The sequence below is a fragment of the Chiloscyllium plagiosum genome, unplaced genomic scaffold, assembly GCF_037043375.1.
Source record: "Chiloscyllium plagiosum isolate Xiang-an unplaced genomic scaffold, Cpla_swu_hap1 HiC_scaffold_4, whole genome shotgun sequence".
Classification (NCBI taxonomy): domain Eukaryota; kingdom Metazoa; phylum Chordata; class Chondrichthyes; order Orectolobiformes; family Hemiscylliidae; genus Chiloscyllium; species Chiloscyllium plagiosum.
In genome coordinates, this window is record NW_028270142.1 from 121583736 (window position 1) to 121609385 (window position 25650).

At 41.4% G+C, this 25650-nt stretch overlaps 1 protein-coding gene across 1 annotated transcript in view; it reads right to left on the reverse strand.

Annotated features, from left to right (window-relative positions):
- Positions 1-25650, reverse strand: part of fam135b (family with sequence similarity 135 member B) — a 374606-nt gene that overhangs the window by 153447 nt on the left and 195509 nt on the right. Inside the window, exon 5 of the mRNA XM_043687860.2 lies at positions 10762-10832. Within this exon, the coding sequence (XP_043543795.2) occupies positions 10762-10832 (71 nt within the window). The remainder of the gene's footprint in view (positions 1-10761; positions 10833-25650) is intronic.

The following is a 25650-nucleotide window of genomic DNA, read 5'->3' on the forward strand; positions in this document are numbered from 1 at the left end:
TTGTTCCACTGCTAGAGTTCTGGAGTATTTAGTTACATGAAAGGTGCTATGTAAATGTTTGTTGACATTATCAACAGGTCATTTAAACATTCAAACTAGAGACGTACAACTGTTAACATTGAAATTTTCATCCATCATCCACATGATATGGCATCTCAGTACAGGTACATGAATTAAATGAAAAAACAAAGAATTATGGTAAAATTAGCTGATTTTTGACTCTTGTTCATCTCTCATATGCTTTGGTCAAAAAGCAAATGTGTGGATGGTCTTCATGGTTCAGTCATTTAATGAGTTGCATAGAATTGTTAACATATATTAGCTGACACTGAATGAGCCAGAACAGAAGTTAGCCTCAGGGACAGATGAGACAAGTGAAAATTGAGCTGGGTCTCTGTGGTGCTATATGACTCAGCCACCCTTACAGGAAAATGCATCAGTTCCAAAAGTACATGAGGCCGCCTGGATTATGATTGTTCTAGCACTGTACTCCTCCATTGCTCAACAGCCTTGGCTCAATGTCATGACTCAAAAAGACAGAATGGTCACTGAGAAGAAGTTGCAGCAGTCTGCACACAACTGGATTGTCCCTTAACATTCGTTATCATTTTAGGACAGAAGGGAAGGGAATTGGATGAGAGGAATGCTAAATGTACTGGAAAAAGCAGATCAGAGGAATTCCAGAGTCTGATAACACTAGGTAGCTGAACTAAATTCCATCGGTGTGCATTTTATTATTTTTATATTTACTACATTTCGATTCTGAGCATTGATGAGAATGGGAACAAAATGATAACTTCAAGCTATCCAAGTAAGCAGGCTGAGAAAAAAATTAAAATATTTGCCACTTGGAATAGCCAGATTGCAATGGAATTTTATGAACTTTTTATGGGGTTTTCATTTGTTTTGATGAATTCATGTATTTCTTTTTATCTTTGGCACCTAATTGCGTAAATTTTGAGAGATGATTTGACAGGCTTTTCCGATAACTCACCATTCAAAATTATTGCCTGAATTATTGCACTGAAAACCATGTAAAAATATTGGTTATTAAGAATGTCAAGTGTAGGTACTCTACAAATGCTCATGAGAACTATGAAAAATAGATGATAGCAAATTTCAGATAGCAATCTGTTGCCTTATTTTCCACACCATTAGATACAACTAATTCCTACATTATATACACTAAATATTGGAATACACTAACATATTAGTTGTTAACTGTTTAAAGAATAATTGTGAAAGAATAAGCATGGACAAATTTTAGTTTGTCAAATCCTCTTGAGAGTTAATTAATTAAATATCTTTAATGTGCCAATAAATTTGTTTATCTTCTCAAAAGTTGATCTCCATTACCTTTGAATTAGCTTCCAGCAAAACAAGAAAGAGAATAATGCTGCTTATGGAACACCTTTACAGTCTCAGGCTATCTCGAAGGAGTTCACAGTTAATTTGTTACTTTCAAAGTGCAGTCATTGTTATGCAGGCAAACAGCAAGAAACTGGCATGCCGCAAGCTTCCACAGATAAAATTAAGATAATTAATTAGTGAATCTTTTTTAGCGATGCTTTTGCAAGATAACTGATGAAGAAGACTGCTGTGAACTCCAAATAACGCCATGGGACTTCTGTGTTCTCTTAAACAGGCAAATATGATTGATTGATTGATTTCACTCTACTTAGGTACAAGTAATAAAGCTTTGTTTGAGTTGTACAGGCAGGTCACAGTAAGCAAGGATATATAGATCATAGGGTGAAAAAAAACCTTGGAAAGAGTGACATGTACAGGTTACATCGCATAGGACCTGCGCTAGACAAGATTAACATTATCAAGGTCGGGGGATCCAAGATGGTGGCGACCCAGTAAGACTGAGTCTATAGTGCTCCTCCCAAGACTTGGGCACAGTGGGTCACCTACCCCCTACCAAGCTCACCAAATCATTTATAATAGTTTTGTAATTTAATTAGTTGTGTAATACTACATTTAAACAATTTAATCCTAAGTTAAAATGACTAAAGGGAAGGGAGCCCGCAGCTCTCAGCAAGCAGGAACCCCTCCCCCACCCTCTCCAGCTGCAGCAGAGGCGTCCACAGCCGCCCCGGGGGACTTACCAACAGTAACAAGCCTTGCAGAAATGCTTTCCAAGCTTGACTCGAAGATCGATGCTTTTATTGTCGAATCCAGAAATCGTTGGGAGTCGCTCTCGGCCGCGCTGCAGAAGCACGACCGAGAGATTGAAGAAATTCAACGCCGAGTCGGAGGGGCGGAGCTAAAGGCCGCGACCTCCGAGACAACCGCTCAATCGGCCGTGGATCAGGTCCGCACTCTCGAGCAGCGAGTCCGGACCTTGGAAAATCATATTGACGACCTCGATAATCGAGGTCGCCGAAAAAATATTCGTTTGCTGGGCCTTCCCGAACGGGAAGAGGAAGGCCAGCTTACAGCATTCCTGGAGCAGTGGCTGCCACAACTTTTAAATCTGCAAACTGGATCAGGCCAGGTAAGGGTGGAATGGGCCTACCGGGTCGCAGTATGCGGGCCCGGCTCGAACCAGCGCCCACGCCCGGTCCTGTTCCGGCTGCAGAGCTACAGGGAGAGGCAGATACTCCTAGAAGCCTCTAGAAATCTCGGAAAAGACCCCCAAGCTATGATCTAGAAAGGATCCAAGATCATGCTATTTCAGGACTTTTCCCCGGCTCTGGTTCGAAAGAGGAAGGCATTCGACGAGGTGAAGAAGCGTTTAAGGGACTTAAATGTTCAGTACTCCTTACGCTACCCAGCGATGTTACGCTTTAACCATGAAGGATCCGTATATAACTTTGGATCACCAGAAAAGGCTAAGGAATTCTTGGACTCTCTTAGATAAACTGTAGGACATAATGGATGTTGGTCTGCCTTTCCCCCCCGCTTTGGTTTATATCCCCTCCTTTTTTTTTCTTTCTCTTATCTTACTGCTTAATATTATCATGGGGGGTGGGGAGAGGGATTTGATTTTCTCCCCCTCCCCCCTTGGAGTTGTTTTCTATTATTATTTTATGTATATATGAGGGATGTATGTATATGTGTGTGTGTATGTATATATATTATATGTGTGTATGTATGTATATATATATATATATATATATATATAAGCTGGGGGATTTGGTTAATGTTGGTGGGGGGAGGTGGTTACCTTATTCGATTTTACCTCTGTCTTTAGGAACGGGGTTGTTTTCCCTTCGTTATTTTGTATTATTATATTTAATTATTATTTGTTGAAGTGGTAATTTTATAGTTATATGTTTATATATGGTATTAACATTACCAAATATACCCAGGTGTTGGTATGGGTGGGGGTGGGGTGCTCACTGTTAACTCTAGCTTTGTATTATATTTGAATTCTCCTCATTTTATTGAGGAGTGCCTGGGTCAAGGGTGGGGCATTGGTTGGGAGAGGATATGAGGGACTTTTGGAGAGGAAGTGACGCCCCCTGGGAACAAGGGGGAAAGTCTCCAATTAGATACGTTTTATTTTTTTTTATTTAGAAATAGTTTTTACTGTATTGTTGTGGGTGTATTAAAGAGGCTTTATTTTTGTAAATTTTACATGTTCCACGCTCGGGATGTTCTGGATAGGGTTCCCCCTCCCGAGGGGTCTCGGATTGGCCCAGAGGATTATGGTTGATCAGTCGGTTAAGTGGTGCACCTGGAATGTCAAGGGGAGTAATTCGCCACTCAAAAGGAAGAAAATATTATCAAATCTTAAGAAGGAAAGAGTTGATATAGCTCTCCTACAGGAGACACACCTGTCAGATAAAGAACACTTGAAATTACGACAGGGCGGATTTGATCAGGCCTTTTTTTCTTCTTTTAGCTCAAAAAGCAGGGGAGTTGTTATTCTTGTTCGGAAGAATTTCCCTTTCAAAATTCTAAAGCAGATAAAAGACGAATCTGGGCGATATATCTTGATTAAAGCCCTCATAAATGGAGAGGAATATGGGATTTTAAATTTGTACTGCCCCCCGGCACACCCCTTTAAATTTATAACGGAAGCCTTTTCAAAATTGATGGCTTTTGATGCCCGTCATATAATTATAGGGGGAGACTTTAATTGTATTATGGATCCGGAAATAGACAGGATTCCCAAGAGTACTGCAGGAGTATCTCCCAGATCTAGACAATTGATGGATCTGAACAAAGAATTAGGATTAGTAGATGTATGGAGATGTCTTCATCCACAGAGTAGAGATTTTTCTTTCTACTCTAATCCACATAAATGTCATACCAGAATTGATATGTTTTTTGCCCCCTCGATTTTTTTAAATTCCATATCATCCTGTAAAATAGGTAATATAGCAATTTCTGACCACGCTGCTGTATATATGGAAACTAAGGCGAGGAACAGTGGGACATCCCCTCGGCATTGGCGTATGGACCCCTTCCTAATGAAAGATAGTAAATTTGTAAAGTACTTCTCTCAAGAATTTAAAACTTTTTTAGAAATTAATTCAGGTACAGCTAGCAACCCGTCAATGATGTGGGAGACCATCAAAGCTTACACGCGAGGCTTGATCATCTCCTACTCAGCGACCCAGAAGAAATTAAAGGGAGAACAACAGTGTCTGCTTGAAGCCCGCTTAAAAGCGGCTGAAACAGCATACACTGATAGACCTTCTATTATTAAATTGCAAAGGATTACAGCTCATAGGACAGCTCTAAACACTACACTTACTCAAACGGCTACGAGGGAAATATTATTTGCAAAGCAAAGGTTATATGAATATGGCGACAAACCGGGTAGATACTTAGCATTTCTTGCAAAGAAAAAAAAGGCCCCTCAGACTATTATGTCTATCAAGGAAAGTACGGGTATTTTGACTCATGATCATAAAAAGATTAATGCGACCTTTAGAGAATTCTATTCTGAGTTATATAAATCACAGGATTGTGAAGATAGGACGAAGAGGATGCAGTCATTTTTTAAAAATTTGACTTTTCCAGACCTAACTCCGGAACAAGTATCGGTCCTAAATGCTCCTCTTACACCCCAAGAAATAGTTGATGCAATTAGGCACCTTCAAAATGGTAAGGCGCCGGGCCCAGATGGCTTTCAAGCTGAATTCTATAAAGAATTTACAGAAATACTGGCTGGTCCACTTATGGACATGTATAACTATGCATATAGTCAGGGCTGTCTCCCGCCTTCGCTGAAAGAGGCAAATATCTCTCTTATCCTTAAAAAAGGAAAGGACCCAGAAGATTGTACATCATACAGACCAATATCCTTGCTAAATGTAGATTTTAAAATCCTCTCTAAAACGTTAGCACTGAGACTAGAAAGGATACTGCCACATATTATAAAGGAGGATCAGACGGGGTTTATTAAGGGCCGTAGATCATCCAATAATGTGAGAAGGGTTCTGAATATGATTCAAGCTTGTCATCAAGGAAAGATACCAGGAGTAGTGGTTTCATTAGACGCGGAAAAGGCATTTGATAGGGTCGAATGGTCATATTTGTTTTACACATTGGAGAGGTTTGGCGTTGGACAGGTGTTTACCAAATGGGTCTCAACATTGTATAGTGATCCCAAAGCAGTTGTGGTAACCACAATGGATTAGGCTCGGATAGCTTCAGTGTGGGTAGGGGCTGCCGTCAGGGATGTCCCTTCTCGCCACTGTTATTCACGCTAATAATTGAACCACGAGCAGAAGCTAAACGAGCTGATCCTAATATAGTGGCCCCAAGGATTGGCACAGGTAAACATAAAATTACCCTTTATGCAGATGATGTTCTTCTATTCCTCAGTAACCCTTTGATGTCCATACCTCGCTTAATCCAAGTTATTAATACATTTAGTGCATTCTCAGGCTACAAAATTAATTTTTCAAAATCGGAGGCTATGCCAATGGGTGGCCTTGCTGTGATACCCCGCTTAGCGGACGGTTCCCTTTTTCCCTTTCGCTGGTCCCTGGAGGGTTTCTTATATTTAGACATTTTTATTACTCCAGTATTTGGTCAGTTGTATAAGGCTAATTTTGTGTATTTATTGGAAAGGATAAGGCAGGACCTCCAGCGATGGGGAGACCTACCAATTTCCTGGTTGGGTAGAATAGCATTAATCAAAATGAATATCCTGCCCCGTCTCCTATATCCTATGAGAATGCTTCCAGTGATGCTGCCGAGGACGGCTTTATGTAAATTATACGGCTGGCTGAGTTCCTTTATCTGGAATCATAGGCGGCCCCTCATTAAGCTGAAGAAGCTACAGCTTCCACAGGCAAGGGGTGGATTGGACTTCCCAGACTTTAGGAAATATCAGTTAAGTTCCCTATTGAGTTACATAGCTGATTGGGTCTTGTCTGATCCACAATCAATCTGGTTGGACATCGAGGCTTCTCAAGTAAAATACCCACTTATTAACCTTTTATTCTCAGACAAGAGGAAAATCATTACAGATCACTGTAAAAACCCTATAATACTAAATACAATCAAGGCTTGGAATATAATGCGGCAAAATGAGGGTAATTCACATAAAACATCCCCCTATGCACCGATAGTGGGAGCATGGGGATTCCAACCGGGGTTAACAGATGCCACTTTTAAACTCTGGAGATCCAGGGGTATCTCATGTCTCGGGGATTTATTTAAAGATGGGGTCCTGATGTCTTTCGGACAGCTGCGTCAGAAATTCGGATTACCCAATGGAGACCTCTTTCGATACTTCCAAATTCGAGATTACATACAGAAGAAGACTACGTTATTAGATAGTCTTTATAAATCCGATAGAGAATGTAGTGTCCTACGACCAGTGGGGGTATCTTCCGTCAGTAATATTTATCATTTACTACATGATGAAGTATCGGGAGATATGGATAATCTGCTTAAAACATGGGATCAGGATCTGGGACTAGAAATCTCCACAGAAACGTGGAATGATATCTGGGAAAATGCTAGAAGAATTACTATTTGTAACAGAACCCAGGCTATCCAGCTGAAGATACTTCATAGGGCCCATATAGCACCGGTTCGATTGGCAAAATTTAAGGCAGGAGCATCTCCAATGTGTCCTAAATGCAAAATAGAGGTGGGCACTCTTGTACATTGCTTATGGACCTGTCATAAGATCCGTAGATATTGGACTAAAGTAGCAAGTACCCTGACAGAAATTTTAGGAATGGAAATTAAAGTGGACCCTGTATCTCTCCTCTTGGGCTTTTCGAACTTTCCCTCCCTGGACACGTACGGGAAGAGACTATTTTCTATTCTTTCTTTCTGTGCAAGGAAAAATATTTTGGTGAACTGGGCGGCGAAGGGCCCCCCTGGACTTTCAAATTGGCAGACTAATTATGGAATGTATTCCCCTTGACTTCCTTACAAATATGGTGCACCGAAAGACCGAATTATTTTATAAAATATGGCAGCCCTTTTTGAATTACATAAATACAGATATTTCGGCTATCCTAACAAGGGCTTTTATTTAATTGAGATTACAAACCTGGCTGGTCCGCGGCCCCTCAGGGGAGGAATCCCGCACGAATACGGGTTTTATTATATCTGATGCTAACACATCCCGAGCATGTAAGAGACTTAAATATACACCCTGGTTAGTTGTAGGTTAGATTAGTAGATAGTTGAGTTTTGTTTGTTTGTTTTTTGTTTTTTTTCTTTTCGTTTTTTTTTGTTGTTTTGTTTTTTTTTGTCAAATTTTGGCTATTGTATATTTGAGCTAATTGTATATCAATGTTTATATCTGAGAGTTTTGTTTATTTTTGTAAACTTGTAAAAATGTTAAATTTCTAATAAAAATATCTATTAAAAAAAACATTATCAAGGTCAGCATTATTTGAAGTTACAGATTGCATTCATCTGTCTAATAATGGCAGAGAAAAAACTATTCTTCAACCTGTTGGTGTATGTGTTCAAACTTTTGTATCTTCTGCTTGACAGAAGAGGTTGTAGGAGAGCTTTCTTGGGGTGACATAGGTCTTTGATGATGCTGGCAGCCTTTCTGCTGCAAAGAGAGGTATAAGTTGACTCCATGAATGGAAGGTTGGCTTCCATGATGGTCGGGGCTGTGTAGGCAACCTTTTGTAGTTTCTTACGGTCCTGGGAAGAGCAGTTGCTGTACCAAGCAGTCATGCACCCAAACAGTATGCTCTCAATGATACATCTGTAAAATTAGTGAGGGTCCTTATAGACATGCCAAATTTCCTGAGGAAAACCAGGCAATGTTGTGCTTTCTTGATCATCACGTTTGCATGGGAAGTGCAGGACAGTTTATCCTGGTTGTACAACTTAACATTTTATTATCTTAGCCCAAAAATAGTCCCTCTCCCTCTCAAAAATACAGGAGTCCCTCTGAACTTGATCAGAGGGATCTTGATTAGATGGGGAAGTGGGCTTCGCATTGGTAAATGCAATTCAATACAGTTAAGTGTCAGGTGCTGCACTTTGGAAAGTGAAACTAAAGTAGGACTTATACAGTAAATGATAGGATCCTGAGGAGAGTTGTGGAACAGAGAAACATAGGAATACAACTAAATAGTTCTTTGAAGGGTATGTCCCTGTCAGGCAGGGAGGAAGTGATAAGGTAAGCGAACTGTGGTTTACTAAAGAAATTGTACCTCTTGTTAAGCAGAAAAGGGAGACTTATGTGATGTTGAGACGAGATGGTTCAAATGAGGGCGATGAAGAATTACAGGTTAGCTAGGAAGGATTAAAAGACACAGATATGAAGAGCAAGGAGAAGACCTGAGCAGTCTTTAGCAGGTAGAATAAAGGAGAATATTAAAACTTTCTATAGTTATGTGAGGAATAAAAGAATGACTAGGGTAGGAATAGGGCCAGTCAAAGACAGAAGTGGGAAGTTATGTGTGGACCCTGTGAAAATCAGAGACATGCTAAATGAATATTTCTCATCTGTTTTCACTAAAGAAAAGGAGAATATTGTAGAGGAGAAGACTGAGATGCAGGCTATTAGCTTGACAGGATGAGGTTAGTAAGGAGGAGGCATTATCAATTCTCAAATCTGTGAAAGTAGTAAGATTTATCTGAAGATTCTTTGGGAAGCTAGGGAGGAGATGGTGGAGCCTTTGACCTTGAGGTTTAGTACCAGAGGACTGGAGGATTGCAAATGTTGTGCCCTTGTTCAAGAAGAGCAGCAGAGATGACCCAGGTAATTATAAACCAGTGAGCCTTACATCTGTTGTAGAAAACATTTTGAAAAGGATTATAAGAGATAGGATTTATAATCATCTCGCAAGCAACAATTTGATTGGAGATAGTCAACACGGTTTTATCAAGGGCAGGTCATTTCTCACAAACCTCACTGAGTTTTTTCAGGTGACCAAGTATGTGGATGAGGGTAGGGAAGTTGACGTGGTGTACATGGACTTCAGCAAAGCCTTTGATAAGGTTCCATGTGGTAGGCTATTGGAGAAAATGCAGAGGTATGGGATTAAGGTTGATTTAGCAATTTGGATTAGAAACTGACTTTCTGTAAGGAGGCAACGAGTGGTTGTTGATGGAAAATATTCATCGTGGAGTCCGGTTACTAGTGGTGTGCCACAAGAATCTGTTTTAGGACCACTGCTGTTTGTCATTTTTATAAGTGACTCGGAAGCAGGCATATGTGGATGGGTTAGTAAGTTTGCAGATGACACTAAACCCGGTGGAGTGGTGAACAGTGTGGATAAATGTTGCAGGTTTCGGGGGACTTGGATAAACTGCAGAATTGGGCTGAGAGGTGGCAAATGGAGTTCAACGTAGATAAATGTGAGGTGATTCACTTTGGGAAGAATATCAGGAAGGCAGAATATTGGGTCAATGGAAAAATTCTTGGTAGTATGGATGTGCAGAGGGATCTTGGAGTCCACGTACATAGATCCCTGAAAGTTGCCATCCAGGTGGATAGTGCTGTTAAGAATATATACAGTGTGTTAGGTTACATTGGTAGAGGGATTGAGTTCTGGAGCCATGATGTCATGCTGAACTGTACAAAATACTGTACAAAACTGCATATGGAGTTTTGTGTATAGTTTTGTTCACCCTGTTATAGGAAAGATGTAGTTAAACTGGAAACAGTGCAAATAAGATTTACAAGGATGTTGCTAGGAGTAGGCCTGAGATATAGGCATAACTTGGTCAGAATAGGACTTTATTCCTTAGAAAGTAGGAGAATGAGAGGTGACCTTATTGAGATGAAGAAAATAATGAGTGCATATAGTAATTTTCCCAGGGATGGGAAATTGAAAACTAGAGGGCATAGGTTTAAGGTGGGCGGGGAAAGATTTAAGAAGGAGCTGAGGGGCAACTTCATCACGCAAAGAATGGTGCTGATATGGAATGGGCTGTCAACGAAAGTGTTTGAGGCAGGTACAATAGCAATTTCAAAAACATTTGGATAGGTACATGGATGGGAAGTGTTTAGAGCGACATGGACCAAATGAGAGCACTTGGAATGAGTTGAGTGGGCACCATGATCATCATAGACCAGTTTGGGCTGATGGGCCTGTTTCCATGCTGCAATACTCCATGACTCTAACTGTAACTATGAGTCAGACTAGCTTTGTGTGACTAAGTCCCAAGAGTGGCAAAAATGCTGTCAATGACAAGTTAACGCATACAGCGGACTGAAGAAGGGGAAATAATAATTATGGACCTATTATCAACAACAAGCCATGACAGGCGAGTGGTCCTTATTGGCAAATTACTCTATTTAGTATCAGTAATCCATTGGGAATTCTACTATTTTTAGTGAAACACTAAAATATTACTCACTGCTGTTCAGAGTCTGTGAAATGCAGGTCAAGCTTCAACTGGAAGTCTACTTCATTCAAGGCTTCTTCCACCTGCAAAATGAGACATAAGAATAAAATAAAGTTGCAATACTCTGTGACAGAAATATACAATTAACGTCATAGATATTTGATAGAAACAAAGGCTCTTGAGTATTGTTGTATAAAAAATGAAATATGCTTCTCGCTCTTTTCATCTTCCACCAATCAGGACAGAATCACAAGAACACCAAATTTGAAAGCAAACAACAACTTATACAGCATGAAAAAAAGGTGTGAATGGTTGAAAAGTGGACTAATTTGATCAAAATGTTGTCATGCAGAGTGCTAGCCGGCAGTCATTTGCCAGCTTTTGTTCAAATTCAAACTGGGCAAGTTGATTCTGATGAGTCAAGGTGTTGCCATGGTGATTGCCCAGGGCTGAAAATGTGTTGCTGGAAAAGCGCAGCAGGTCAGGCAGCATCCAGGGAACAGGAGAATTGATGTTTCGGGCATAAGCCCTTCTTCAGGAATGAGGAAAGTTTGTCCCAGGGAAATGGTGTCATCAAGCCTTAGTTCAATGAAACAAGGTGAAGTGTTCGGACATTCTCCTTCACAAGTTGAAACATTTTCTGTGAGTTTGGATGGCTGTTGTTTGTCAAATCACGTCGCAGGCTCCAAGTAAAACCAGTGTGGGCATGACAGGCCGAGTGGCCTCTGGCGTGGTAACACTTCTGAGACAGTCACATCCTTGCAGCCACGAGAGAGCCATGCACCTACCTCTGCACAATTTCATGTACTTTGCTAGTGAGGATGGAAATACCCACTTGCTCAAAATATCTCAGGTGGAGTTTACTTCTCCCCACAAGTGGGCTTGAAAGCCTCACTCAATTCAGTGCACACCAGCCTGTTACACACCTATCCTGCTACCTAATTCACAGGGGGGCAGTGGAGGGCGGGATGCACATACTTCGTCCTAATGAGGCCGTTAAATAGCCAATTCCAAGTGCCTATTCCTCCTACCCTCCAGTAGTTTATACATATTGGAGAGAAGTCCAAACCAAAAAGGAAGCCTGGCAGCTCTAGCTTCCCATCTGCCCATTGAAGACACCTCAGAGTCATACAACCATCTTTACCCTACCTGCTACAGCACCTTAAACACTGCCTCCCACGTCCCATATACAACCCTCACAGTTAGTCAGCCAGCAGAGAAAGAACGCCTCCATCCTGGTTTTGAACAAGAGCACATGAGAAATATGTGTGAACCTGTGGTTCCCTGATATACAGAGAACAAGTTCAGTCTATTTCATTTTGTTTGTCCTTGCAGATCATAAGGTGTAAAAGCCCAACCCCATGGATAAAAGCAGTGGCTCCATCTCTGACAAGGAAGGCTTACTACAGCCTGCCTTCTGACCCTCCAGCTATACTGCAATCACCCACTCCTTGGAAGATTTGGATATAGAATTGGTGGTCAATAATTCACACGCAGACACATCAGAAGCTGAAGGAGATACATCAACCAGAGATCTCTGATAGTGGTAAGTCAGGCTCCGGATCAATGAAAAGTCTGTTGTCTTTTCCAGGCCATGAAATGATAGAGAGAGATGAACAAGAGAGAAATACAAAGTGGCAGAGGTTATGCTGACCCATACCCATCCTTGGGTTCTGTCATGGATCTAGCATGGGCATGCATGGCTTTGTCCATGAAGCGTTTGGCAATCATCATGAGAGCAATGTTTATCATGTAATCCATATACACAAAGCCTGGCTTCCACTGCCCTGGCAAAAGGTCTCAGTACAGCCATGTCTAGGCAAGAAAGAATTGAAATACTTAGGCCATACTTATACTGAAGGGAAATATCAAGTATTGAGCCGCTTGGGCAGAGCCAAAATGAAGTTATGAAAAGGAAATCATGTTGGACAAATCCACTGGAGATTTTTCAGAATGGTATTGGCAGGCAAGACAAAGAGGAACGTGGATGATATATTTTGTAGTTTCAGAAAGATGTTAATATGGTCTTCTAGATGTTAGTAAGCAAAATTAGAACAGTGGGATAAGTGGCAACATCCTGTACTGAGGTTTAGGTAATAGAACGAAAATCAAACAAGATAAAGAATAAACAGGTTATGCTCAGGTTGACAGGCTATAAATATTGAGGCACTGCTAGGATCTTTGCTCCAACCCCGATTGACTTAGATGTGAGGAGTAAATATAATATTTACATGCTAGTGAATGAAATAAATGGAAGTGTGTGTGGTGAGGAGTATGCAAAGAGTCACATAAGGATTTCAACAGACTGGGTGAGCAGGCAAGAACGTGGCGGATGGAATATCCTGTTTTATGGCTGCTTCACATTTGATACTTTATGTTATCCTTGAGTTTGAAGGATTATGAAAAAAAGGACAGTGGATCTGTTCTTTAGCAAGGCATTTCTTGAAAGGCACACATCACCAGTGGGGAAGTCATCTCAAATGGGTTGGGGGAGCAGTCTCATCATGGGCTGGAGGTTTACTCCCAAAGAAATCTGGACCTTAATGCTGGGAACATGTAGCAGAGTTGCTGATCTGATTCTAGACCTTGAATCTGCTCACAGGAAGGCAATCCTATTGCTGACTCTGGCATGCAACCTGACATCTTATGATCGAAGGAGGGGCTGTTGTCTGCTGGATTCAATGGTGCAGATAGAGATTAAAGGGTCAGAAGAGAAGCAGTCCTGCTACATCTTATCCATGAGGAATGATACCCTTGGCCATTTGCGTCACTGCAGCTGCCAGTTTCTGACACTTAGCACACCGTTCGGCTTCAAAGTAGGACAAACTGGAGACTTCCAGCTCTATCCAAGTGTCTAAGATGATAGCTGAAAATGTATTGCTGGAAAAGCACAGCAGGTCAGGCAGCATCCAGGGAACAGGAGAATCGACGTTTCGGGCATAAGCCCTTCTTCAGGAATGAGGAAAGTTTGTCTAGCAGGCTAAGATAAAAGTAGGGAGGAGGGACTTGGGGGAGGGGCGTCGGAAATGTGATAGGTGGAAAGAGGTCAAGGTGAGGGTGATAGGTCAGACTGGGGTGGGGGCGGAGAGGTCAGGAAGAAGATTGCAGGTTAGGAAGGCGGTGCTGAATTCGATGGATTTGACTGAGACAAGGTGGGGGGAGGGGAAATGAGGAAACTGGTGAAATCCGAGTTCATCCCTTGTGGTTGGAGGGTTCCTAGGCGGAAGATGAGGCGTTCTTCCTCCAACCGTCGTTTTGTTGTGGTCTGGCGATGGAGGAGTCCAAAGACCTGCATATCCTTGGTGGAGTGGGAGGGGGAATTGAAATGTTGAGCTATAGGGTGGTTGGGTTGGTTAGTCCGGGTGTCCCAGAGGTGTTCTCTGAAACGCTCCGCAAGTAGCCGGCCTGTCTCCCCAATATAGAGGAGGCCACATTGGGTGCAGAGGATGCAATAGATGATGTGTGTGGAGGTGCAGGTGAATCTGTGGCGGATATGGAAGTTTCCTTTGGGGCCTTGGAGGGAGGTGAGGGGGGAGGTGTGGGCGCAAATCTTGCACCTCCTGCGGTTGCAGGGGAATGTGCCGGGAGTGGAGGTTGGGTCGGTGGGGGGTGTGGATCTGATGAGGGAGTCACGGAGGGCGTGGTCTTTACAGAATGCTGATAGGGGAGGGGAGGAAAATATATCCTTGGTGGTGGGGTCCGTTTGGAGGTGGCGGAGATGACGGCGGATGATGCGCTGTACATGGAGATTAGTGGGGTGGTAGGTGAGGACCAGTGGGGTTCTGTCCTGGTGGCGATTGGAGGGGCGGGGCTCAAGGGCGGAGGAGCGGGAAGTGGAAGAGATGCGGTGGAGGGCATCGTCGACCACGTCGGGGGGAAAATTGCGGTCCTTGAAGAAGGAGGCTATCTGGGTTGTACGTTTTTGGAACTGGTCCTCCTGGGAGCAGATGCGGCGGAGTCGAAGGAATTGGGAGAATGGGATGGCGTTTTTACAGGGGGCAGAGTGGGAGGAGGTGTAGTCCAGGTAGCTGTGGGAGTCGGTCGGTTTGTAGTAGATGTCAGTGTTGATTCAGTCGCCTGAGATAGAAATAGAAAGGTCGAGGAAGGGGAGGGAGGAATCTGAGACTGTCCAGGTGAATTTGAGGTCGGGGTGGAAGGTGTTGGTGAAGTGGATGAACTGTTCAACCTCTTCGTGGGAGCACGAGGCGGCGCCGATACAGTCATCGATGTAGCGGAGGAAAAGGTGGGGGGTGGGGCCAGTGTAGTTGCGGAAGATGGACTGTTCCACATATCTTACGAAGAGGCAGGCATAGCTGGGGCCCATGCGGGTGCCCATGGCTACTCCTTTCGTTTGGAGGAAGTGGGAGGATTGGAAAGAGAAGTTGTTCAGGGTGAGGACCAGTTCAGTCAGTCGAAGGAGGGTTCAGGGTGAGGACCAGTTCAGTCAGTCGAAGGAGGGTCTAAGATGATATCCTACATGCTGGAGTTGTGTTGGCTATTCATCTCTTGCTCCATTTCAATAAAAGCCTAGTCTTGGTAGATTAGATTAATAAGTTTCCATTTTTTGACCATTTAATGATAAAATCCAACCCCCCCTCCCCACCATGGATTCTAATTAATAGTAAAAGACAATGTTTGTATCAGTCCAATGTTATCTATGCCAAATAAAATCATACCTATGTAAAAGGCATTTGTCAAATATTTCAAAGATATCATTGAGTAAAAGATATTCACTTTTTGACAGTTACAGACTATTTAAATTGATTTTGTTTCAATAACTGCAACAAGAGGCATAGGTAATCTCTGCAAATTACAGAAAAGCAGTCAATGCACTGCAAAAATTTTGTACATTCAAACTTTTAAGGTCAGGCACTCAAAGAATGTCTACGCATTTTGGAAGGAGAAATTTATACTAATTATCTGGACTAGGAGTCTTTTCTGAATCTGCAGTCAACTGCATCCATCAAAAATAATTGTACCACCAAGAGATAAGTACTCGGCTCGAGTAGATATGTTCAAGTGTCCAAACATGTCTTAATTACATAGCTGCTCTGCTGACCAGAGAACCCAGGGCACCTTAACTAAATTACCATGGTTGATGAGAATTTCTGTACAGGAGGAACATGAATCAGAGGGAGGACAATTAAAGCCTAAAAAAAGCATGGAAGGAGACAAGAAAAATCGCCTTATACTGCAGCGTTCTCTCATATCACAAAGAAGGGTACAAGAATTTCAAAAACGCAATTTAATTCTCTGAGGGGAAGTTTTTTTTACCGGCTTTCTGATTCTTGACTGTTATCGATTTTTCTCTTTACACAATATTTAATATTACCTAGTTGCTCGGCAACACAAAAAATCACTGCATCTTATATAGATTATTCGATCATTTTAATATGTAGCAATTATTATGCCTACAGCTGGTATGTCTAGTTCAAACTAATTCACTATTTGAAAACTAGACATTCTGGATGCCCCAGATTATTGGATTTCTATTGCAGATCAGGACTATTCCTCAGTCTCAAGGAGGAAGAAAGGGACCTTCCAGACTAATGTGTTTCAAGAATTGACTTTTAAATCAGTCAAAAAAGATGAGAGCAATTGAATAGGCCAAACAAAAACAAAGACACTGACTTTACTCTTTAAAGCATCAAACCACACCATGGGATGTTCAAATCAACATAAACAACACCGCTTATTTGGATGCATCCGAAAATTTACATGGTGAGACTGGCATGCTTTCTATATGTTTATTTTTCAAGATCAGTGAAAACTATTTGCAAGAGGGTCCTCCACATCTACAAGGTTACCAAGCAGCCAACACGTAATTAGTAGCAAATACATTGAAAGTGGGATATTCCAATATTGAGGCATCTTCTGATCTGTTTCACCTTTAAGGTCACCTGAAACAACATAGAAACTTGACAATAGGTAAATTCACAGCCTGCTGAGAGAAGACCCTTCCCTTCTACTTTAAACCACTTTACTATCCAAGAAACTACAGGCCTACTCTGACACTATGTGGGAGGTTAGGGATTGTAAATTAGTAATTCAGATAAATATCAAGTGTAACCTACAACATCTAATCTGTGTGTTGAGAGTGTGGGACATGACTTTTAATTCAGAGTAATGAGAGAAATAATCTCCTTTGTTTTAAATCTCACAAAGCCTGATGTTGCATTATTGAATTGGGATTTCTACTCCAGTGGCAAGAAAACACATAATTCATTCATCATGTTTCAAACTGATCGGAGGCAAAAGGAAGCAAACAAATTCTTTCTAGTATTTCAAATTCAAATCAAGTATCTAATCAGTTTTTATTTCCAATTTGTTAATTAACTATGCCAAACATTTGAAATAAAATCGAAGTGTTGTGAATCCTAGAAATAAAACCAGAAGTTGGCGTCTCTTCAAAAGAAACATATTGGGTTGGAAGCATTAACTTTGGATAGAATCATTCCAGGCTGTGAACAATGTGAGCACTGGTCAAAAGGTTGGAAACATTGCCAGTGAGAAACTTCGGCATCAAGAGCAATGAATCCCATTTTTCAACCAAGTTCTGAACGGCAAAATGAGATGTTCGCTAGTGATTGGCAACAGGCTTATTTTCATGTATCAGCGTGCATTATCATCTCGTTATTATGTAATCCCACCTCACTTATATTCAGCTTCCCATTTTCCCACCTGCAAGACAAAAACTACAAAGTGACAATACCTGGCATAAAAGTTCAAGTAGCTACCTAATGACTACAGCTCATTACTGCCTCCTCCAAGTCTCTGTCTTGGACACCACTGGGATTCCTCCATAGGCAGTGAATGCATTCATGCACAGTCCATGGACATTGACATTCAACACGTACCATCCTCATCGCACGCTCATGGTACACCTCCAATCCACCGACAGTTCAGCTCTGAACCTTAACAGTTCACCCGTACCTTTCATTGCAATACTGCTGCCAGGACATTGGTACCGGTCCATGCATGCAATCTCACATGACCAGAAGCATCTTAGGGATCTTTGTTTGCTCTCTTAATGGTCATTTACTTCATGCTTACTTTGATATTTTCAGTCTTTCTTTTTGGTCTTGTGGGGTAGTCCTACAGAAGATTTGGATTGATGCCCTGAAGTGATAATTGGCCACAAGATGGGTTAGTATTCATCCTCTTGCGGAAAAAAAACAAGATACTTGAGTTTATTCCAGTAAAACTTGCCAGGGATTTTAATGTCTTCATGCCTTACCACCACACCACCATCTTATGGTCTAGTTAGGTCCATTTGAAATAATGGCCATGAGAGAGCCAAGAAGCTGGCCTCGGACATCAAGGAGAAGCCATTTGGTGGTGAGAAGGAAGCTCTCAGTCTTGCTTTGCCTTTTCATGCTTTGCTGCCTCAGCTAGAGCTTTCAGTCGCTCACTACATTTGTATTCCAGGGCAGACACAGAGCCAGGTAGCATACCGTACTACCCAGCAGCGGTGGGTACTACTCAGTCAAGGGGATAGATGCATTACTGTGTGGCACCATGTGCCACAATTGCATACATGCATCATGTGCCTGCACCAAACACATAGCAGATGCTTCTACCAAATGGTCATGTCTCAAAGCCTGAGGGGAGTAGTCCTCCGTCAGGCTAAGTGGGTGAGGCACAGTAAGAGATCAACAGCTTTCCACATCAGACTAAGAGCTTGGGATGATCAGAGGCTGGATTTCCTCTGTACCACCCCATCTAACAGGAACTCCAGGTCCCTCTCAAAACAGGGCTCCTTCACTGTTGCTGGATCAAAATCCTGGAATTCCCTACATGAGGGCACTCTGGATTGACCTACGGCATAACAGTTCAAGAAGGCAGCTCACCACCAACCTTTCAAAGGCAATTAGGGACAGGCAATAAATGCTGGCCAGCTAGCGACACTCACATCCCATGAATGAATACAAAAAAAGTAATTGAGTCATAGAGATGTATAGCATGGAAACAGACCCTTCGGTCCAACCCGTCCATGCCGATTAGATAATCCAATCCAATCTAGTCCCACCTGCCAGCACCCGGCCTATATCCCTCCAAATCCTTCCTATTCATATACTCGTCCAAATGCCTCTTAAATGTTGCAATTGTACCAGCCTCCACCACTTCCTCTGCCAGCTCATTCCATACATGTACCACCCTCTTGTGCGAAAAAGTTGCCCCGTAGGTCTCTTTTATATCTTTCCCCTTTCTCCCTAAACCTATGCCTTCTAGTTCTGGACTCCCCGACTCCAGGGAAAAGACTTTGCCTATTTACCCTATCCATGCCCCTCAGAATTTTGTAAACCTCTATAAGGTCACCCCTCAGCCTCCGACGCTCCAGGGAAAACAGCCCCAGCCTGTTCAGCCTCTCCCTGTAGCTCAGATCCTCCGACCCTGGCAACATTCTTGTAAATCTTTTCTGAACCCTTTCAAGTTTCACAACATCTTTCCGACAGGAAGGAGACCAGAATTGCACGCAATATTCCAATAGTGGCAGAACCAATGTCCTGTACAGCCACAACATGACCTCCCAACTCCTGTACTCAATACTCTGACCAATAAAAGAAAGCATACCAAACGCCTTCTTCACTTTCCACGTTCAAGGAGCTATGAACCTGCAGTCCAAGGTCTCTTTGTTCAGCAACACCTCCTGGGACCTTACCATTAAGTGTATAAGTCCTGCTAAGATTTGCTTTCCCAAAATGCAGCACCTCGCATTTATTTGAATTAAACTCCATCTGCCACTTCTCAGCCCATTGGCTCATCTGATCAAGATCCTGTTGTAATCTGAGGTAACCTTCTTCGCTGCCCACTACACCTCCAATTTTGGTGTCATCTGTAAACTTACTAACTGTATTTCTTATACTTGCATCCAAATCATTTATGTAAATGACAAAAGGTAGAAGGCCCAGCACCTGCTCCTACAAAACAGAGATGCAACACAAATCACTATCCTGCAGCCTCAAAAGGATTTATACAGACTTTTATTTTGTCATTTGCCCCTTTCCAATTGGCACTCCACTGGTCACAGGCCTCCAGTCTGAAAAACAACCCTCCACCACCACCCTCTGTCTTCTACCTTTGAGCCAGTTCTGTATCCAAATGGCTAGTTCTCCCTGTATTCCATGAGACATATTGGACTATTTCTCTCTCACAGATGCTGGCAGACCTGCTGGCTTTCTCCAGCATCTTCTGCGCTTATTTCAAATATCCAACATCTGCAGTATTTTGCTTTTATGCCAAATTTCCTTTGTCTGCCATTTCCTGGGCAAATGACGCAAGCTGTGCAGTGCAGATGCAGACTAGCACTGACTGTGCACAACTGACTTTTAAATATAATGCAGCATCAGGAACTCTGTAAAATCTCTAAGTACTTCTGCCTAAAGCAGGAGGGACAATATAGCAAGCAGGTTAACGTAGGAGGTGGTCCATGGCAAATGAAGCAGGAAGGTAATGGGAGAAAGCTTAAGCGGCCTTGTGGAGACAAACCCTCTACACAACTCTCCAAAATTGATACATACTGATTTCTGGTAACATTTGGTTCTCTGTTTGTGCCTCCACAGATGCAACCAGACCTGCTCAGTGCTTCCAGCACCCTCTTTTTATCTTAAAACATCTTTGTTGTCAAACAAGTTTATTCGTCATCCAAAGATGTAGCACAACTGGCTGAAGATTGTTCTGACCTGTACCTTTCCGTGGCTCAAGACTTACATATTTAACATTTCTCATGTGGTGGTCCTAACAATCTGCAGACAGACAGATGCAAAAAACACATGAGAGTAACTTACAACTGTTCCTGATCAATAAAGTTGAGTTTTCAAAACTGATGTCTAATGAAATTAAGACATTTGCATTAAAGATATATTGACAATGGTAGAATTACCATTCAGGCACGCAATATGTATTAAGTTGTAAAATCACAGTCCATAAGCATGGGAAACGAACTGCTCCTACAAAACAGAGATGCAACACAAATCACTATCCTGCAGCCTCAAAAGGATTTATACAGACTTTTATTTTGTCATTTGCCCCTTTCCAATTGGAGAGCAATTGCACATAAAACTTGGGGCCGTAAATTTAGTGCCCCAGTGACGATTGAAAGAGAAAATAAGACGGGGACTGCGAATTCCCACCTCGGTGTATATTCTTTGGTCTGTACCAACTGGGGATGCTCCAGACAATTTCAGAGTGCAGCAGATACGGAGAATGGATATAAATTACCCCACCACCTTTGAGTATGAGGAAAACACGCATCTCCCCAACTATTACTTATATCCCAACTTATATGTCACTGAATCAAAATCCTCAAACTCCCTCTCGTACAGAATTGTCAGTCTACCTACTGTAAATGGATTGCAGAGGTTCAAGGCAGCTCACCATCTCTTAATGACAACTAAAAACGGGCAATAAATGCTGGCCCAGCCAGCCAGATCCATGAATGAATTTAAAAAAAAAGTTTGCAGACTTCAACATGAATCAAGACAGCCAAGGACAAGAAAAGGATTAATAGATGACATCTCTCAGCTACAACTAGCCTTGTTTTTGTGTCACTTTCCTATGCTTCCACTGTCTTTTATTGTTTCTACAAGGCCAAATGGCACATACTAATTGCCTTGTTTTCATAATACTTGTACTGTATCCCATACACTGAAACTATGTGAAAAAATGTGTCAGCCTATAACTTAAGAATTGCCATCATGAAAGAAAATCCAGGTAGATTTCGGACAGCAGTTACAAAATACAAAATATTCATCACCTGATGAAGGAGCAGCAGTCCGAAAGCTAGTGCTTCCAAATAAACCTGTTGGTCTATAACCTGGTATTGTGTGATTTTTAACTTTGTACACCTCAGTCCAACACCAGCACCTCAAAATCCTGGCTTGATTTCAATAATGTAATCAGTTAAAGGCTTTGCTTCTTTAATGGTACAAGTCTCCACACTATTTCTTATTCAGTATCTCAAGGTTCCATGGCAAATTAGACTGTATATTTTTACTTATTTATTCCATGTTCTGCATCTCATTATCAGCTGAATTTGCCTTGTTTCTGTGCCACTTCGAATTTTCCAAACACAAACAAACCTCTGTGCAAAACATTTGCCTTTTTTTTAAAAATCTCTCTCCTCTCACCTTAAAAATGTTCCCCTAATCTTGAAGTCTCCCATCCTAGGGAAAAGACAACTACTATTAACTCTACCTATACTTCTCACCATTTTATCTCATCTCATTTGATCGCCTCTCAACCTCCTACACTCCAGTGAGAAACATCCCTGCCTTGCTTTATAACTGAAACCTTCCATGCCCTGCAACACTCTGGTATATCTCTTCTGAATCCTCTCCAGCTTGAGAAAAACAGTTACTACATGTTTTAGGAAAAAAAGTTTTTCTGTAAATCAAATTAAATGAATTAAAGTTGGAAAACAGCTGCAATGTCTTGCTTCATCTTTGACCCTTTGCATTCTCAATAAGAAATGAAATACAGCTCATTCAGAAAGTGAGGGGACAAGTGTGTTACAATAAAAGATGCTACACTGTGCATTTAATTCTGTAGATGTCTGTTTATTATAAAGGAAGAGTGTGTAGAAATAGTTTAGATGTCTAAGATGCCAATATAAGAACACAACCAAATATGAGGTAGACCATACAGCTCCTTGAGCCTGGTATACTGGTTAATACATTAGGGAATTGGTATGGGAGAGAGGAGAACAGGGTTGAGAAATATTAAAGCTGAACCGAAGAGTGGCATTAAAATCTTCGCGAGCAGCAGGACCAAAACTGCTGCATCTGCAAAATAACATCTAGGCTCGAAGGAAAGACCAGACAAAATAAAATTTTGTTTTCTGTGTGATAATGCATGTGGGCTACTAGACAGCTTCAGGTCAACATGTTCAATAAAAACTCCTTTAACTACCAAAAGTGTGTCTGTAAATTTTAAACACATTTTGTTTGTGCATACGTTGAGTCATGACTTGGCATGGAGGAGTTTATTTAATTAAAACCTGAAGCAAAAAAAATTAAGTCCATTCAACTTTCATCTTAAATGTTCTTTCATCCTCCAACCACTGACTCACCAATCCTGATTATACCCAGAACAAATCACTGAGCAGCATTGATTTTGAAGGCAAGCCACTTATTTGCCTCGCCATTACTGTCCAGGCTAAATGAATAAAGGTGATTTGTTTTTTGGCAGAAACATGTATTTTGATTTCATGTTCTTCAGTTAATTTTCAATGCTTTCAAAGTTTCCTCTTTGGTGTGAAATGAGTTATGGCTTTCAGAACTAGTTGGATTTACTCTAGTTAGTTATATCATATCTGAGTTACAACTGGAGCTTTTATATGTTAAAAACAAATCAGTACAGGTAAATACTACACATTCCAGGCAGTGCATTTTATTAAATGCCAAGAGCATGAGAAAAATCTGGCTCCTTCTAAGCTGCACCTTGGTGTCAATCCTGACATAGTTACTGATATTTACACCATGTGAATTATTATAAAACTACATTATGCAAAATGTGATCATGAGCTTGAAAACTTCAACTATATTGCTATTTTTCAAGGTGTTCATGGTAAATCTGGTGATATTGATTTACAATATCAGGTGTAACTTGATTCAAAGCAACAAAATTTCTGACTAAATACAATATGACTGGCTTACAGAAACTGGACTATAAAACACCAAGCTAATTTAAACACATGAATTAATACGTGTAGCATACCTGATACTGTAAATCAATATCACTGGATGCACCATGTACACCGTGGAAAATGACAATATTGTTGAAGCATGCAAGCTTATGATGGCATTTTGCTTTAGAACAGTTCAACAGGTATAAGCATCACTAACTATTGTCCTGGGGATGGTGGTGGTGGTAGAATTGCCTTCTTAAACTACTGCAGTCTTGGGCCTGTAGGTGGACCAACAATGCTGTCAAGGATAGAATTTCAGGGTTTTCACCCAGTGTCCCTGATGATATATTTCCAAATCAGGATAGTCAGTGGTTTGCAGGCGGCGCTGTTCACAGGTAAACATGTTGCTTTTGTCCTCCAGATGGTAGAGATTATGAGTTTGAAAGGTGTTTGAAAAGCCTGGGTAAGCTGCAGCAGTCCATCTTGTAGATGATAAACACTCCTGCCAATGTGAAGACTGGAGGTGGGGGATGAGCTGCCAAGTGAGCTGCAATCCAGTTTAGCATTCTTAAAGAAGAGGATATATAAAGACAGGGAAAGATGGCTAGTTCTTGCCAAATTTTCTGATGTTGGGATAGTCTCACATCCCTCCCCTTGCTGGTTTAACAACTCTCTTGATACATAACCATAATCTATGATTTTCTTTTGGATAACAATTTGATTTCATTTCAGAAAATCCTTCCAATATTCCCTTATGGCCGTGTCAAATCTTCCCCAAAGTGAGATATCATTCGTCAACATTCTGATTGGTTAAATACTTCTCTGTAAATGTCACAATCTATTTTTGTCTTCGCTTTTACTGTAAACCGTGTTTGAATTGATTTTGAAACAAAAGGAAATATATTTGAAGATCAATCATCATGAAGACACCAGCAGAAGGGGTTTCTCCAGAGGAGGGAAGGGACCCTGGAGCAATGAGCAGTGAGAAAAGAGATCTCATAAAGTCTTCTGAACAGTAACAATTGTATTTCAATGTTCTAGATTCAGCTGAGGAGGTAGACAATATCAATAAAATTGCTCTATTTTTAGTTTACATTTTGGCTGAAAGACATTTCACACTGCTTTTAAAGTGTCATTTAAAAATGCTAGATAGATTTGTCCAAAGCTGTTTTTAGCAACATCTGTTTCTTTTGATTGTTGATTTTTTTTTGTTGTTTTATTCATTTGTAACTAAGTAAGTTTAGGGCGGCACAGTGGCTCAGTGCCCCAAAGCGCCAGGGATCCGGGTTCGATTCCAACCTTGGGCGATTGTCTGTGTGGAGTTTGCACATTTTCCCCGTGTCTACACTGGTTTCTTCCCACAGTCCAATCCAAAGATGTGCAAGTCAGGTGGATTGGCTATGCTAACTTGCTCATATTGTTAGGTGCACTAGTCAGAGGGAAGTGGGTCTGGGTAGGTTACTCTTTGGAGGGTCAATGTGCACTTGTTGCCAAACGACCTGTTTCCACACTGGGTGGAATCTAAAAAAAATGTCATTTATTCTTTGATCACTGTTAGGATGTGGGCATCGCTTAATAAGGCCAACATTTGTTGCCTGTCCTTAATTGCTATTCAGAAAGTGACAGTACTACAAAGGGGCATAATTACTGAAGAAATTCTGTCCACAAATGTTCCAATACATTGCCTTATGGTGCTTTTAGAGTCTACATTGTGCCTGTGACTTCACAGGTTACGGTGCAGGGACAAGATGGTGAGAAGAGTGGAAAACTAGACACTACAGCATTCTTGCAGACTGTCCATGCAATAGCTACAAGAACATAAGGAAAAGTAGAATGAATATACTACTTGGCTCTTCAAGCCTGTTCCACCATTCAACAAGATTGAGATTATTTTTCTACCTAAACTCTACTTTCTTAAACTTATTCCCACACTAGTTAACTTTCTCAAGCATTTTGCAAGCACAAAACTAGAGTCAGGGTAGCCTGTTATATCATTTGCTCACAGGCACCACTTTATGCCTCCATTTTGAGCATTCTTCCCTTTGTTCTTACTTCACCATCGCCCTGCAAAAACAAAGACTCTATATTTGCATTCCCAAATGGAGGTACCTATCATTACAAAGCTCGAGCTGTACTGAGTGTATCATCTGTCCTCTAAGTGTTCAGCAAAGTCAATACATTATTCTGTCAGTGCTTAAGCTGAGTCTTGCTCAGTGATCCTAGCATTTCTTTCATTTCTTTGTAAATTTCTATGTAACAACACAACACTTATC